The 14,831-nt window shown below is 35.0% G+C and overlaps 1 protein-coding gene across 3 annotated transcripts in view; it reads right to left on the reverse strand.

The window, feature by feature from the left end:
• The window catches only part of LOC100932203 (zinc finger CCCH-type antiviral protein 1), a 95,548-nt gene that overhangs the window by 10,982 nt on the left and 69,735 nt on the right, over window positions 1–14,831 (reverse strand). Inside the window, exon 12 of one of the 3 annotated variants that reach the window (XM_031939155.1) lies at window positions 11,079–12,823. The exons of the other annotated variants lie outside the window; for them this stretch is intronic. Within the exon in view, the coding sequence (XP_031795015.1) occupies window positions 12,602–12,823 (222 nt within the window). The 3' untranslated portion in view covers window positions 11,079–12,601. Of the gene's footprint in view, window positions 1–11,078; window positions 12,824–14,831 lie in introns of those variants that run through there. 3 annotated transcript variants of the gene reach the window in all.

The raw sequence follows: 14,831 nt of genomic DNA on the forward strand, positions 1-14,831 counted from the left end.
CACTGAAAGCAAGATCTAAAAGGCCTCCAGAAAGCTAGCCGAGCCCCAAGTGAAGGAGATAAGATTTTGGAAGAGACAATAAAGGATTTGGACTTTAACAGCTGGCTGCATTTGAGGTGATTATTACACTGAAATGAAACCAAAGAAACCCCAAGAAACCTGCTCCCAGAGAAGATGACACTTTAGAGGAGAACATTAGAGTACTCCAAATGTTTGCAATTTCTGAGAAGGCCGTTGGTGATATAATGGATAGAACACTGGGTCTGGAGTTAAGATTTCAGTTCAAACCTACGCTCAGACACTTACTAGTTGAGTGACCCTGGCCAAATCATTTAATCCCTATTTGTCTCAGTTTCTTATCTACAAAAAAGGGATACATTGGAGAAGGAAATGGCAAACCACTCATCTCCATGGATAGTATGGTCAATGGGGTCACAAAGAGTTGGACATGACTGATCAAACAAAAGTTATTTTGAATGTAATTTTTCTTTCTAGATCTTCCTTATGAGTTTTGTTAATTAAATGTAGGAATGATGATATTACATAGATTAATTTTTATTAAGGAATTGTTAAATTTATAAATAAACTCAAATCATTTTTGTTTACTCTCCAGGAAGTGAATTTTTATATTTGTAAAAAGCAGTAATTTCCCTTTTTCTTTTCTTATTCTCTTGATTTCTTATTCTATGTATTCAATAACAGTTCTGATAATGGACATCATTGCTTTATTCTTAATCTTACTGGTAAAACCTCAAACTTTTATCCATGATATAATGTATGCTTTTGAATTAGGATACATATAATTTACTACATTAATTGAAAGGTTCAATTCTTAATAGAAATGTGTGTTGTACTTTGTCAAAAGGCTTTTTAGTAACTACTAATATGTAATTGTCACTGTATTAATATGATTTATTATATTTATAGTTTTTTTTTAATATTGAGCAAACCCTGCATTCCTTATATCAACTAACTCTGGTCACAGAACACTATTTTTTTTTTTAAATACATTGTGTTAGTCACTTTGCTAGCTAAGATATTCACAACAATGTTGATAATTAATTTGATTTGAAGTTTTCTTTCTTTGCTTTGTCTCCCTAGATCAGAATCAAAACCATATTTGTATTATAGAAAAAGATTGGAAAGGTATCTTTTTTTCTTATCGTTGCAAATAACAATATATACTACTATAATTCTTTGTCATTAAATGTATGTTCCAGGAACTCTCTCTAGGTACCTACAATTCCACAAAGATTGATTTATGTGTATCTAAATACAAGAGCTTTTTAGTCTTCTTGAGTAGCCATTCCACCATGCTCCAGGTACTCTTTCTGTGCACCTACAGAAGCTTCCTTGCAGTACCCACCACTCACTTTGCAGCTAAACACAGATGTCCAATGATAACCTATTAAACTAATTCCTCAATAGTCAAAATATTCCAAACAATACTATACCAGCAATTCTCAGAAATTGCCATCATTCAAATGCCATTCTTGATCTCCTGATGACTGTTCCCATGTTCCTATTTCTTTTCAACCCAATTCCCCGAATGTACTACTCTAAAATTAACCTTTTCTCTGTCTGTGCTCTACATTCTGAAGAATGGTTGCACCTTAAGTAAAAAAATTAGATTTTGTCATAAATTTTCTTACTGTTTTCTTGTACTCCATGAGATTTGGAGCCCTCCTAATGACATTTCTCTGACCACCATTTCCAGCATTGTTTGCCTTTTTACTCAATACTTCTGACTACTGGGATGGGAAGTTGGAATATTCATTCCTCCTCATTGCCACTTCAAGGTTCCCCCTCTCTTCAGAGGGTCATTTAATCCATATTTATTACCTAATATCAAGATTCTAAGACTGTCCACTTAGCTCCAGGACACTCTCCTTTCCTTAAATCTTCCGTGGATTCCCTTTTCTCCTATCTCTGCCTTGTCTTAAGTAAGAATCTTGATTCATTACACTAAAAAAAAAGTGAGGGCATTCACCAAAAATTCCCCTTGTCCTCCTCTTTCTCATTTCACATCACTGAGAAATCTTTCACCACCATTTTCAGTACTTTCACCTCATCTTACGTGAAGAGGTGCTGCTTTTCATTGCCAAGGTAAACCCTGCCACATTAAGAAATGATCCTATTTCATCCTTTCTTCTCCAGAAGACTAATCTATCATCACTCTCAATAATTTTCAATCTTTCCCTATATTCTAACTGCTACAAAGTCCCACAAACTGCCCCATTTGCCCTATATTTCCCTGATTAAAACAAAACCAAAAACCCTTATTCAGTCCCTCCCTACTAGTTATTTTCTCATATGTCTCCTTATTTTTGTGACTAAACTCCTGAGATGGCTGTTTACAAATCAGCTTTTAATTCCTTTTTTTCTTCCTAATACTGCAGTTAGGCTTCGGACATTTTCAATTAGATTGTCAGATTTGTTACAAAATGCCTCCTAATTTTTGCTTTAATTTCTTTTTCATCAGTGCTAAGTTCACCCTTTTCATTTTTGATTATGGTAATTTAGTTTTCTTTTCTTTTTCTAATTAAATTAACCAAAGGTTTGTCTATTTTGTTGGGTTTTTCATAAAATCAACTCAGTTTTATTTTTAAGTGCAATATTTTCAACTTTATTAATCTCTTTTGATTTTCAAAATTTCTAATTCGATATTTAACCAGGGGTTTTTATTGTTCTTTTTCTAGCTTTTTTAGTTGCATGCCAAATACATTGATTTCTTCTTTATTTTATTCATAAAATATTTAGAAATGTAAAATTTCTCCTAAGAAATGCTTTGAGTGCCTCCAGTAAGTTTTATTATATTGTCTCATTATTGTTATTCTCTTAGATGAAATTATTGCTTCTATGATTTGTTGTTTGACCCACCCATTTTTTTAATTAAAGCTTTTTATTTTTCAAAACATGTGTGTGGGCAATTCTTCAACATTAGCTCTTGCAAAAGCTTGTGTTCCAATTTTCCCTGTTCCTCCATGCCATCCCCTAGATGGCAAGTAATCCCATATATGTTAAACATGGTAGAAATATATGTTAAATCTAACGTATGCCTACATGTTTATACAATTATTGTGCTGCACAAGAAAAATCAAATCAAACCTATAAAAAAAAAGAAGCAAAATAAAATGAAAGGAAGCAACAACAAAAAGAGTGAAAAGGCTATGTTGTGTTCTACGATTCTCTCTCTGGGTGTAGATGGCTCTCTTCATCACTGAACAATTGGAACTGGCTTGAATCATCTCATTGTTGAAGAGAGCCACATCCATCAGAATTGATCATTGTATAATCTTGTTGCTGTGTACAATTGCCTGATTCTGCTCATTTCACTTAGCAACCGTTCATGTAGGTCTCTCCAGGCCTCTTATGAAATCATCTTGCTTGACACCCACCCATTATTTAGGATTATTTAATTTCCAATTATTTTTTAGTTCATCTTTCCCTGGTCCTTTATTGCATGCAATTTTCACTCCATCGAGATCTGAAAAAAATGCATTTACTATTTCTGCCTTTCTACATTTAATTGTGAGGTTTTTGTGCCCTAAAATATGGTCAATTTTTGTGTAGGTATCATTATTCACTGAGAAAATGTATATTCTTTTCTATCCTCATTCAATTTTCTCCAGGAGTCTATCTAAGCTTTCTAAGATTCTATTAACTTCCCTAACCTTTCTTGTTTATTTTGTGGTGAGATTTATCTAATTCTTAAAGGAAGAAGTTGAGCTCCCCTGCTAGTAGTATAGTTTTGCTGTCTATTTCTTCCTATAACTGACTTAATTTCTTCTCTAAGAATTTGGATGCTGTACTACACAGTGCATATATGTTTAGTGTTAATAATTACTTCATTGACCATAGTACCCTTTAACAAGATCTAGATTCCTTCTTTAATCTCTTTTAATTAAATTTATTTTTACTTTTGCTTTATCTGAGGTCGGAATGTTACCCCTGCTCTTTTTTTTTTTTTTTTTTTTTTTTTTTTGCTTCAGCTGAAGAATAATATATTCTCTCTATATATCTCTGTTTTAAATGTATTTCTCATAAACATATTGTAGGATTCTGGTTTTTAATCCAATCTACTATCTACTTCTGATTTGGGGGAGAGTTTATCCATTTAACATTCACAATTATGATTAGCAGCTATTTCTATCCATCCTATTTTCTCTCCATATATACTTTTTCCCCCCTCTTTCCATCCTATCCCTCCTTAGGAGTGTTTTATTTCTGACCAACCCAACCCTCAATCTATCCTTCCATCACCTCTCTTCTCTTTTCCTTTTTCCATTTCTACCCTCCCTTTTAATCCATTCCTTCCCTTTTCTTTCCCCTTTCACCCTCTATTTCCCTATAGAGTAAAATAAATTTCTATACTCAACTAAGTGTGTATGTGATTCCCTCTTGGAGACAAAATTGGTGAGATTTAGTTTATTCTCCTCTTTTTTACCCTCTATGCTAACAGGTTTTTTAAGCCTCTAATTTATCCCATTTTACCTTCCCTTTCCTCTTCTCCCAATACAATCCTTTTTCCACCCCTTAATGTCCTTTTAAAAATATCATCACATCAGAGTCAACTCATTCCCACACTTTATGTGTACCTCTTCTAACTACCCTAATAAAAGATACAGTTCTCAAAAGTTACAAGTATCAAATTTCCATGTAGAGGTATAAACAGCTTAACTTTTAAATATTTTTTTCCTTGTTTATTTTTTTTAATGCTTCTCTTGAGCATTATATTTGTAGATCAAATTTTCTATTTAGTTCTGATCTTTTCAATAGAAATGATTAAAAGTCTTCTACTTCATTGAAGGTCAATCTCCTCCCTTGAAAGACGAATCTCAGTCTCACTGAGTTGTAATACAAGCTTTTTTGCCTTCTGGTATTCCTGGCTCTCTGATACTTTTTATTGTAGAAGCTGCCAAGATCCTTGGTAATCATGACTGTGATTCCTCGATACTTATTTTTTATTTGTTTGTTTGTTTTTTTCTGGTAGATTGTAGTATTTTTTTCTTTAACCTTATAGTTCTGGAGTTTTGCAACAATATTTCTTGGAATTTTCCTTGGGGGAATCTCTTTCAGAAGGTGATGGATAGATTCCTTCAATAGCTATTTTGCCCCCTAGTTCTGGTATATCAGAGCAGTTTTCTTTGATGATTTCTTGAAGAATGCTGTCTTGGATTTTTTTTTTTTTTTTTGTCACAGCTTTCAGGTATTCTAATAATTTAAAAATTTTCCAGATCAGCTGTTTTTCCAAAGAGGCATTTTACATATTTTCTTTTTTTCATTCTTTTTGTATGACTGATTCTTGTTGTCTCATATTCATTAGTTTCTATTTGCCCAGTTCTGGTTTTTAATGTTTGATTTGCTTCAGGTAGTTTTTATCTCCTTTTCCATTTCCACTTTTAAAGGTGGTATTTTCTTCAGTGGATTTTTTTTTTTTTAGCATTTAGCCAATTATATTTTTTAAGGAATTGTTTTTCTTTTCCAACTTGCTGACTCTCTCTTGTATAACTCTAGGCTTTTTTCCCAACTGTTCTTTTACCTCCTCTTTTATTTGATTTTTAAAAATCCTTTATGAGCTCTTCCAAAAAGGCTCTTTGGGCTTGAGATCAATTCATATCTTCCTTTGAGGATTCATATGTGAACATTTTGTCCTCTTCCGAGTTGCTGTTTTGATCTTCTCTGTCACCATAGCAACTTTCTATGATTGAGGTTCTTTTTTGTTTCTTGCTCATTTCTTTCTTTTTCCTATTTTATGACTTTTACATTCGAGCTCTGCTCTTGGAGAAGCAAGCACAGGGGGTACTATTCCAAGCTTCTTGGGCAGCTTTGAGCACAGGAGCCCCTTGTTTTAGGTGACTTGCTCACAGCTTGGGGTAGCACAACCAAAGCCCTCCTGTTGTTGCTAGTTTCCCAGGCTGGCAAGTTGCCAGGACTGGAGGCTGCCCCAAGGTCTGCTCTGCTGAGCCCGGACAGAAGGTCTCAATTGTTGATCCCCTGTGATTAAGACCCTCCCATTGGCTTTCCTAGACACCATCTGAACTGGAATGAGCACCCATTTTACCCCAGAGAGACTGACCTTTCTTGAAGTCCTTCCAACATGTCTTGAGCTGGAGAGAGGTTTCATTCTGTCTCTTTGAAGGCTCTGTTGTTCCAAACTCCATTCAGAGGCTTGATTTTATGTCATTTTTGAGGGAAGCTAGGAAAGTCATTTTCTCTGATAATTTCAACTGATAGGCCTCTTCAAAGTTATTTGTTAATCATTTTCCCTCAATCCTTATCCTCCTTAATCTCTCTGCAAACTTTGACACTTTCAATCAGCATTTCTTTTTGATACCCTCCTCTCTCTAGGTTTTTGTGACATTTCTCTCTCTCCTCCAAAATGTTCTGTCTGACTGCCCCTTCTTAGCTTCTTTTACTGGACCTTCATTCACCACTAACTGATGAATCACAGTGGTCTTCTGTCTTTATTATTTCACTGAACCCATTAGCCCCCTTGGATTCAACTATTACTTCTGCAGATGATTCTCAAATCTATTTGTCCAGCCCTAATCTCTCTCCTGGTCTCCGATCTTGCATAACTAACTGCTAAGGGACATCTCAGAGTGGCTATGTTGTAGACATCTTACACTCAACATATCTAATACTAAACTTATTATCTTTCCCCCTGAACTTTCCCATGTTTCTTTTTGTTGTTAAGGGTACCACCATCCTTCCAGTCACCTAGGACCAACAACCTGAGATTCAATTTCAACTCATCATTCTCTCTCCCTCCACCCTCAATTCTTAAGCATCAGTTGCCAATGCCAGTCATTTCTACATCTGTAATATTTCTCATATATACCTCTACTCTGCTAGAAGGTCCTCATCAATGCTTACCTGGACTATTGCAATAGCACTAGCAATACTCTCTCTACCTCAAGTCTTTTGCTATTCAAATCCATCCTCCAATGTCAAATTGATCTTTTTAAAAGAAAATATCATGGGGCAGCTAGGTGGCTCAGTGGATTAAGCACCAGCCCTGAAATCAGGAGGACCTGAGTTCAAATCTAGTCTCAGACACTTAACAATTCTTGGCTGTGTGACCCTAGGCAAGTCACTTAATTCCAATCGCCTCAGCAAAAAGAAAAAAAAAAAAAATATCAGTGGTTCCCCATTGCTTTCAAAATCAAGTATTAAATGTTTGATTTGTCTTTCAAAGCCCTTCATAATCAACTTCTGCCTACTTTCCCAATCTCTTTACATCTCACTCCTCTCCATGTATCCTGATCCAGTAACCCTACACAACTAGGTGATAGAGCAGATGGAGTACTGGATCTAGAGTGAGAAAGTTAATAAACTAGTTGTGTGACTCTTGCCATTTTTGCCTCAATTTCCACAACTGTAAAAATGGGTATAATAAAAGCACCTACTTTATAGGAATGTGGTGTGGCTCAAAGGAGATATTCATAAAGTACTTATCACAGTATCTTGCACATAGTAGGTGTTATATAAATGCTTATTGTATTACCTTCCCCAGTGACACTGGCCTTTCCTTGCTTTCTAGAATATGAAATTCTATATCTTCCAACTTCCAACCTTTTCACTGGCTGTTCCATATATATGGAATGCTTTTCTTCTCTAATCTCTACCCCTTGGATTCCTTCTACTCTCAGCTAAGATCTCACTTTCTCCAAGAAGCTTTCTTCAGTCTGTCTTTATTTTAGCACCTTAACCTCGCTGTATATATCATCTTTGTACATAGTTGCTTCCATGTTGCTTCTCCCATTTGGGGGGGGATAATACTAGTACTTAAGACAATGTGTGGCACATAGAAGGTAGTTAATACATTCTCACTGATTTGGTCCTGGGTTTTTTTCATTTGGGCATTCATTTATGGCTTGTTTTCTTTTTCTAATATTTTCTAATATTTTTTCTATTTTCTATTTCTAATATTTTCTATTTCTAATATTGAGTTTAAATAACTAATATTTTTTCTAATATTGAGTTTAAATAATATTGAGTTCTAATATTGAGTTTAAATAATAAGTTTATTTCTCTTTTGTCAATTTTTTTTTCTTTTCTGCTGAGGCAATTGGGGTTAAGTGTCTAAGATCAGATTTGAACTCGTGTCCTTCTGACTTCAGGGCTGGTGCTCTATCCACTAGGCCACCTAGTTGCCCCTCTTTTGTCATCATTAAAATATTTTATATTTTGATAAGTTAATGCAAATATAGTATTGATATTAACTCTGCTGCCTTTATATCTAATGTAATTTTTCTATTTTCATCATATCTATATTTACTATAGTCTTATCTAAAATCATGATTTCTACCCGTTTTTTTGTTCATCTGGAACACAGTAGATTTTGCTTTAGTCCCTATATATGATTCGTTGTTTCAAATATGTTTCTTGAAAGCAACATATTGTTAGATTCTGATTTATAATTCATCCTGCTATACTTCTTCTATTTTATGGGTGAGTTCATCCCATTCACATTCACACATTCATCCTGTCTTCTTGAAGTTTTTTCTTCTCTTTGTCCTCATTTCCCTCTTTATAAATAAAGTAGTAAAAGCAGTGAGTTGGATACTTGTGATATAAATGAAATATCCTGTTTTCTGTACTGAAAGTCTTCTAGTTCTCTTGCCTCACCCATGATTTTCAACTATTTCTTCTATTTCAATCTCCCTTCACATTCCTCTCTCCAAAATTCAAATATTTTGCTTATCACTAGTCCCTTACTAATCCTTTCTTCTCAAACCCTAGCTCTTTCTTTTGTTCCCATTTGTTTTCCTATTTTGTTCCCAATAGTTCTCCTATTTCCCCTTTGAATGTAATATGTCAATCTTCCATTATCTAGTTCAAATAAAAGTAAAATTAATGAGATGTTCATTCCCTCCACTATCCAATTAATTATATAAACTAATTTATACACATCTTTTATGTTATCATGATTTCCTTTCTTTATGCTTTTTCTTGTCAATAAAGTTCCCTATTCCTATTTCCATTTTTCCTAAGATCATAAAAACCAAGCTAGTCCTTCTGTCATTTTCACTTTTCTTTGTAACTCTTAAAGAAATTAGGGTTCTCATTACATTGAATTCCCAATCCCTATATTTTTGCCCACCTGCATTTTTGATTTCCTTCACAGGCTAATTGCACAATATTTCAAAGTCCAGTTTTTTTTTGTATAGCAAAATAACAGTTTGGTCATGTATATTTATTGTGTATCTAATTTATATTTTAATATATTTAACATCCTGCCATCTGGGGGACAGGGTGGGGGGAAGGAAGGGAAAAATTAGAACAAGAAGTTTGGCAATTGTCAATGCTGTAAAGTTACCCATACATATAACTTGTAAATAAAAGGCTATTAAAATTTTAAAAAAAGAAAAAGAAATTAGGGTTCTATTTTGAAAAGACATTTATTTTTTATCCCGTTACTTACAAATAACTTACTTAAGAAATATTTGTAGTTTTACGTTTGTCTTGATACTTATATTCTCCTTTCAAAGTATCTTCTCAAATTTGGCCTTTTTATTAAAAATGCTTAAAAACCCTCCATTTCATTAAAGCTCCATTTCTCCTATAATGACTTAGTTTTGCCAGACATGTTACTCTTGCTGTAAACCTCTATATTTTACTTTTTACAATACTGCATTTCAAGTTGTCTTCTGAATAGTGGCAACTGATGAAGTCATGTGTCATCTTTATTGTGGCACTTGAACACTTTCTTTTAGATTGTTGTACTATTTTTTGTGTGGGTATAACTTGAATTCTAGATTTGAGCTATGACATTTCTATAAGTTGTCACTGTTCACCATTTGGCTCATGTCAGTTTTAAAAGGATACTGTTCTCTTTATCATTATTCTCTTCTTAGTTATTCCATTTTGTGACTTTTATTTCTTCAAGGTAGTCTTGTAATCCTTACAGTCAGGAATTTTTTGTTATCTAAGGCTTTATCTGCATTGTGGGATTTCTATTCTCTAGTGGGCATCTTTCAAACAAAAGTATATTATTGTTTGGAATTCTCCTTAGTTTGTTTATCTCAATCTTTACTATCTAGGTTGGTAAATCAAGGAAGGCATGGGCAGGGATTGCCTGGTCCTGGTTATGGTTCCTCCTTTAAGGGACTCTGGGGCTGCCTCTTGCCAGAGAGCTCAAGCTCTATCTGGGGTTCTTTCTCCTTGATTGCTGGGCTCAGGGATAGGGTATTTCTAGGCAATGGACTCTCTCCCCATGCTCTGGGGACACCCTGACCTGGCTCTGCTAAAGGCTTTTCATCCACCACTGGTGACCTGCCAGACCCCAGTTAGAGCTCCTCAGGGCTCCCCTCCCAGGCTGGGCTCCAGACTAAAAGAATACTCTGGGCTACTCTTTGCTTAGGGTTTCTCTTACTGATGGTCTCAAAACTTCAATCTAATACAGTGCTGGATCCAACTCAGAGCACCACTCAGCACTGCTTAGCACTCTATTTTTTACCTACCCTGGCTTGTCTATCTTTGGAAATCTACAGAGCAGGATTCTGGGAATTCTTCTGTAGATCCCAACTCTGGTTGAAAGGTCTACAAGTGATTTTTCTTATTTCCTTTTAGATTGGTATGCTTCTAAGTCTCAGTGGAGTGTTTATAAGAGATCTGGGCTCTTGTATTTCCTAGCAGGCCATCAACTTCCTATTCACCTCACTTACTACTTTTTGTAAAATATCTTAATTTTATTCAGGATCAATCATTAGATTTTTTTTTTTTTAAAGATGACCAGACATGTTAAAATGTTAAAAATTCCTTTATAAATCATGTCACCTTTTTATGTAACATGGTAAACTAAGTATATGGATTAATTCGGATCCATTCTACAGGATCTCGCCTATCTAAATCAGAGGTTCTTAACCTGTGGCCCACAAACTTGGTTTTAAAAAATATATATTTATATTTAAACATGTTACATATATCAATAAACATATTAAAAATATGTCAATATAATTTTGTAGTGTTATATATTTTATACATCTGAAAACATTATTCTGAGAAGAGATCCATAGGCTTTACCAGACTTCCAAGCTAGATAAAATAAAAAAAAAGATTAAGAATCTCTTATCATTTTTCCCCTTTGGGCTTGTGTAATGATTATAGTTCTTTAAAAATGGGATTTGGGTTTATTACTCCTCTACTTTACCCCCTACACTAACCTTAGCAGGAGTCCAGCTTGTAAAAATTAACATTTTTCATTTGTCTATAATTTCTGAAAAGCATGAAGTTGAAGAAGTACAAATTTCACATAAGACTGGCACAAGTACACAGATTGGGGTTTTTCCTTTTGTTCATCCTTCAATCTTGAAAGAGATTTTTTTAATAGGCCATGGACAAAGAATCTACATAACAGGGTGGAATATTCCAGGTTATCCCATGGTGATGGCAGCTATTGTCAGAGGGTTACCATGGTCCAAGACATTCATTGTCAATAGTCAGGATCACAGGAGGATGAGGAGATCATGGCTTCCTAAATCCACCCTGCCTTGGAATCAGATATTGGAGATACAGTTTTGTAATCCCTTTCTTCCTAATCCCCATTCCTTACTGCCTCACAACAATCTAGAAATCCATGTAATATCTGTAGAGTAAAGATTTTCCTTAGGAAATCATATAAGAACTTAACATTTTCTCATATTATGCCATAGTCTAGCGGAATGTATTTTAAAATAACAATCCTGCATTTTTAAATTTCTACGCTTTTTCTGTATCATCTGCTGGCCTTTATAGGCCACCTTGCAGGTCCCAAAAACCACCCCAAAATTCTCCTTTTAATTCTTATGCTGACCTGTGATATATCAAAACGGCATTGGAGAAAGTTATGATGTGGACAGGATAACTATAATTACTTATGTTCTGCAAATGTGGAGGGTCTTTGGACAGAGATGAAAAATTCTTTCTAAAAAGTATTTTTGAACAATATTCCATGTAATCCCTTAATCTAAATTCTGAACTCAACCAGGGTATATTTTATAATTCTCAACCAATGAGAACTCTCTGGTGCACAGTCCAGAGAGATTCTGATGAGACCACTGGGTAGTGATTCAAGTAGAGTACAGCCATATAAACAGTTTAGATATTACTCTCCCTCACCGAATAATTAGCAATGACACAATACCTTTTAGTAAGCTTAAGACAGGCATATCTGAAAGGATATAGACAATATTTATAATATAAGGTACATGTATAGGACCGGCTACAAGCCCCTGGAGCAAAAAGACTTGTCAACAAGCTGATTTGCACAAAAATGATCATGATCAGAAGATTCAACATATGATTTAACTTAGTTTATTCAAACAAGAATTAAAAATTACTAATTAAATTTACAATTAAGTAACTTTTTTTATTTTTTTCTTCAAATTATAACAAACTACTGAAAACCTCGATACAAAATCCCACTTTTGGAGATGAGAGGATTGTTAATTAATGATAAGCAAACAGAAATTTGGGAACAAAGCAACATTATAGTTAACAAAATCATTAGATATGTCATACCTATGACTCTAAAACAAGAAACAGTGAAATTCAGAAAAGGAGACAAGGAAGAAAACCCTTCAAAATTTACTTAACTAGAATTTAGTTGAATGACCTATTTCAAACCTGTCTCATTTTCTGAGCTGTCACTACCAGTAGTTTCTGCTTCTCCTGATATTTTATGATTTTCTTCTTTATGGACTTGTGTAAACTGAAGGATTTCCCACATTGAGATCAGCTTCTTTATCTTTCCACATGCTTGTGTACTTCTTGATTCATTGTGAGTGTTTTCGACCAGAGAACAATTTCTTTCACATGCTGCAGAAGATGAAGGAATCTAAAAGCAGGTAGGAAGCAAAAGGAATCAGGGGCTCTATTGGACAAAAGTCTCGCCACCAGGGGACAAGAAGGATGTGTTTGACATAATACCATTCTGCAATCCTGAAAAGTTTGTATTCTACCACATGTACCTTTTCAAGAATAAATTCTAAGCCACTTTTGAAAGCTTTTCAAACTTAGTTAAATACTGGAAAAGGTTAATAATATTATAGGCAGAAATGAGGAACAGGAAGAAATTCTAGTTTGCCTCCTTCCCCTAATCTTAGACTCCATCTTAAATTAATTAGCAAACCAAATCTAAGAGAATCCACCAATTTCTAGGGACAAAGGATTGGGACTCAAAAGACACAAAGGAAATGGGAAACTTTAATCTTAGCCTAAGGATATTTTCCTGGCTTGAGTTCAAGACTTCCTTTGCACTAGGAAGTCTAGAATTATACCTTACCACCCTCAAGGAGACTCACAGCCAGAGATGCCTACTGCTTATAGTCAAACAGGAAATAAAGACTTAGAACATGCAATGTTAAAGGAAATGAAAGAGATGACAGAATAGCTTAGAATAGTCAAAGATAAACCTTACCCAAGAAGTGAACTCCTTTAAAATAAATTAGGAAGGGTTAAACAGAAAGCATTGCCTCAATACTACAACAAATATTAAAACAAATGCTTTGCAGCCTCCTTAAAAGTTACTAAAATTTAAAATTTAAAACAAATACAGTAGCACCAACTTCTGCCTTCTGGGGAATTGGTCAAACTTCCTGATACAAAGTCAGTCTGAATGACACTTAAACCTTTTTAGACTTTGCGTACCAGCACAGCTGGTCTGCAGAAGAAGACAGTACAGGTGATATACCTATAACAATCTTGGCAACTCAAAAGAGTTATCAAACTGTGCATATCCTTTGTTCCAGCAGTGTTTCTACTGGGCCTATATCCCAAAGAGATCTTAAAGGAGGGAATGTGCAAAATGTTTGTGGCAGCCCTTTTTGTGGTGGCAAGAAATTGGAAACTGACTTGGACACTGTTGTGCCACAGTTCTCTTTTATTATCCTGCCTCAGTTTCCTAAATTGTCCTGCCTCAGTTTCCCTAATTGTTCGGTTCAATCCTGCAAAACCTGCAAAAACCACCCTTCCCTCTTAATCAGAATATTTGATAAAGATAAAAGATCTTATATTTTAGCATATCGGAATGTCTCTCCCTATCCCAAGCTATAAGAATACCAGATACTGTTTTATCAAGATGCCTCCCCCCATCTCCGGTGCCTTCCACCATGCCTTCCCTCATCCTGTCAGAACCAGATTGTCACAGTCCCGTTCCTGCTCTCAGTACCCTGACCCCATCCCTGCCTCAGTCTTCCCCCTGAATCTGAGCCACATGTATATATGTCATTGAGAACTCAGATTGTTTGCTGGACTTGGAGACAATTGTTTCATTCAGTCCTGGGACCAAACTGTGGATCCATTTGGTCCCAGTAAATCTCTCCCTTTCAAATAAAATATTAAATACTCTCTAATCTCTATTTTGCCTCAGCATTACAATGCGAGGGAACTCTGTAAAAATTGTGTAAAATAGTCACTGAAAAATTGTGTAAAATCATCACTGAAACTATGTCCTGTTGGATTTGCAAAAGAAGAGATCAGGGTTTTCCAGGCTCCAAGGAATCTAGCTGAGAGGGCCCATCCTCCCAGGATGAGAGAAGCAACATTATTGAAGAGCAAATCAACTTCTATTGATCTTTTGGGAAGTCACATCCTCATTCAAGAAATTCTAAATTTTCATTCAACTGAGAAATCCTGGTCTCATTATCAATTCAAACTGCCCCAGATTTTCTCTTAAAGCGGGTCTTTGCCAGTCATTCTTTGCAAAATATTTCTTCATTAAGAAATAGGCCCACTAAGGGGAAAGCTTCAGTGTAAAATAAAAATCTCCTTTTTGTGGCAGACTCTGGGTTTAGCGAAATTCACTTCTGAACCTGCTGTGCCTCCGAACAAAAGGTATCTCTTCA

Source organism: Sarcophilus harrisii, chromosome 5 (assembly GCF_902635505.1).
Source record: "Sarcophilus harrisii chromosome 5, mSarHar1.11, whole genome shotgun sequence".
Taxonomy (NCBI): domain Eukaryota; kingdom Metazoa; phylum Chordata; class Mammalia; order Dasyuromorphia; family Dasyuridae; genus Sarcophilus; species Sarcophilus harrisii.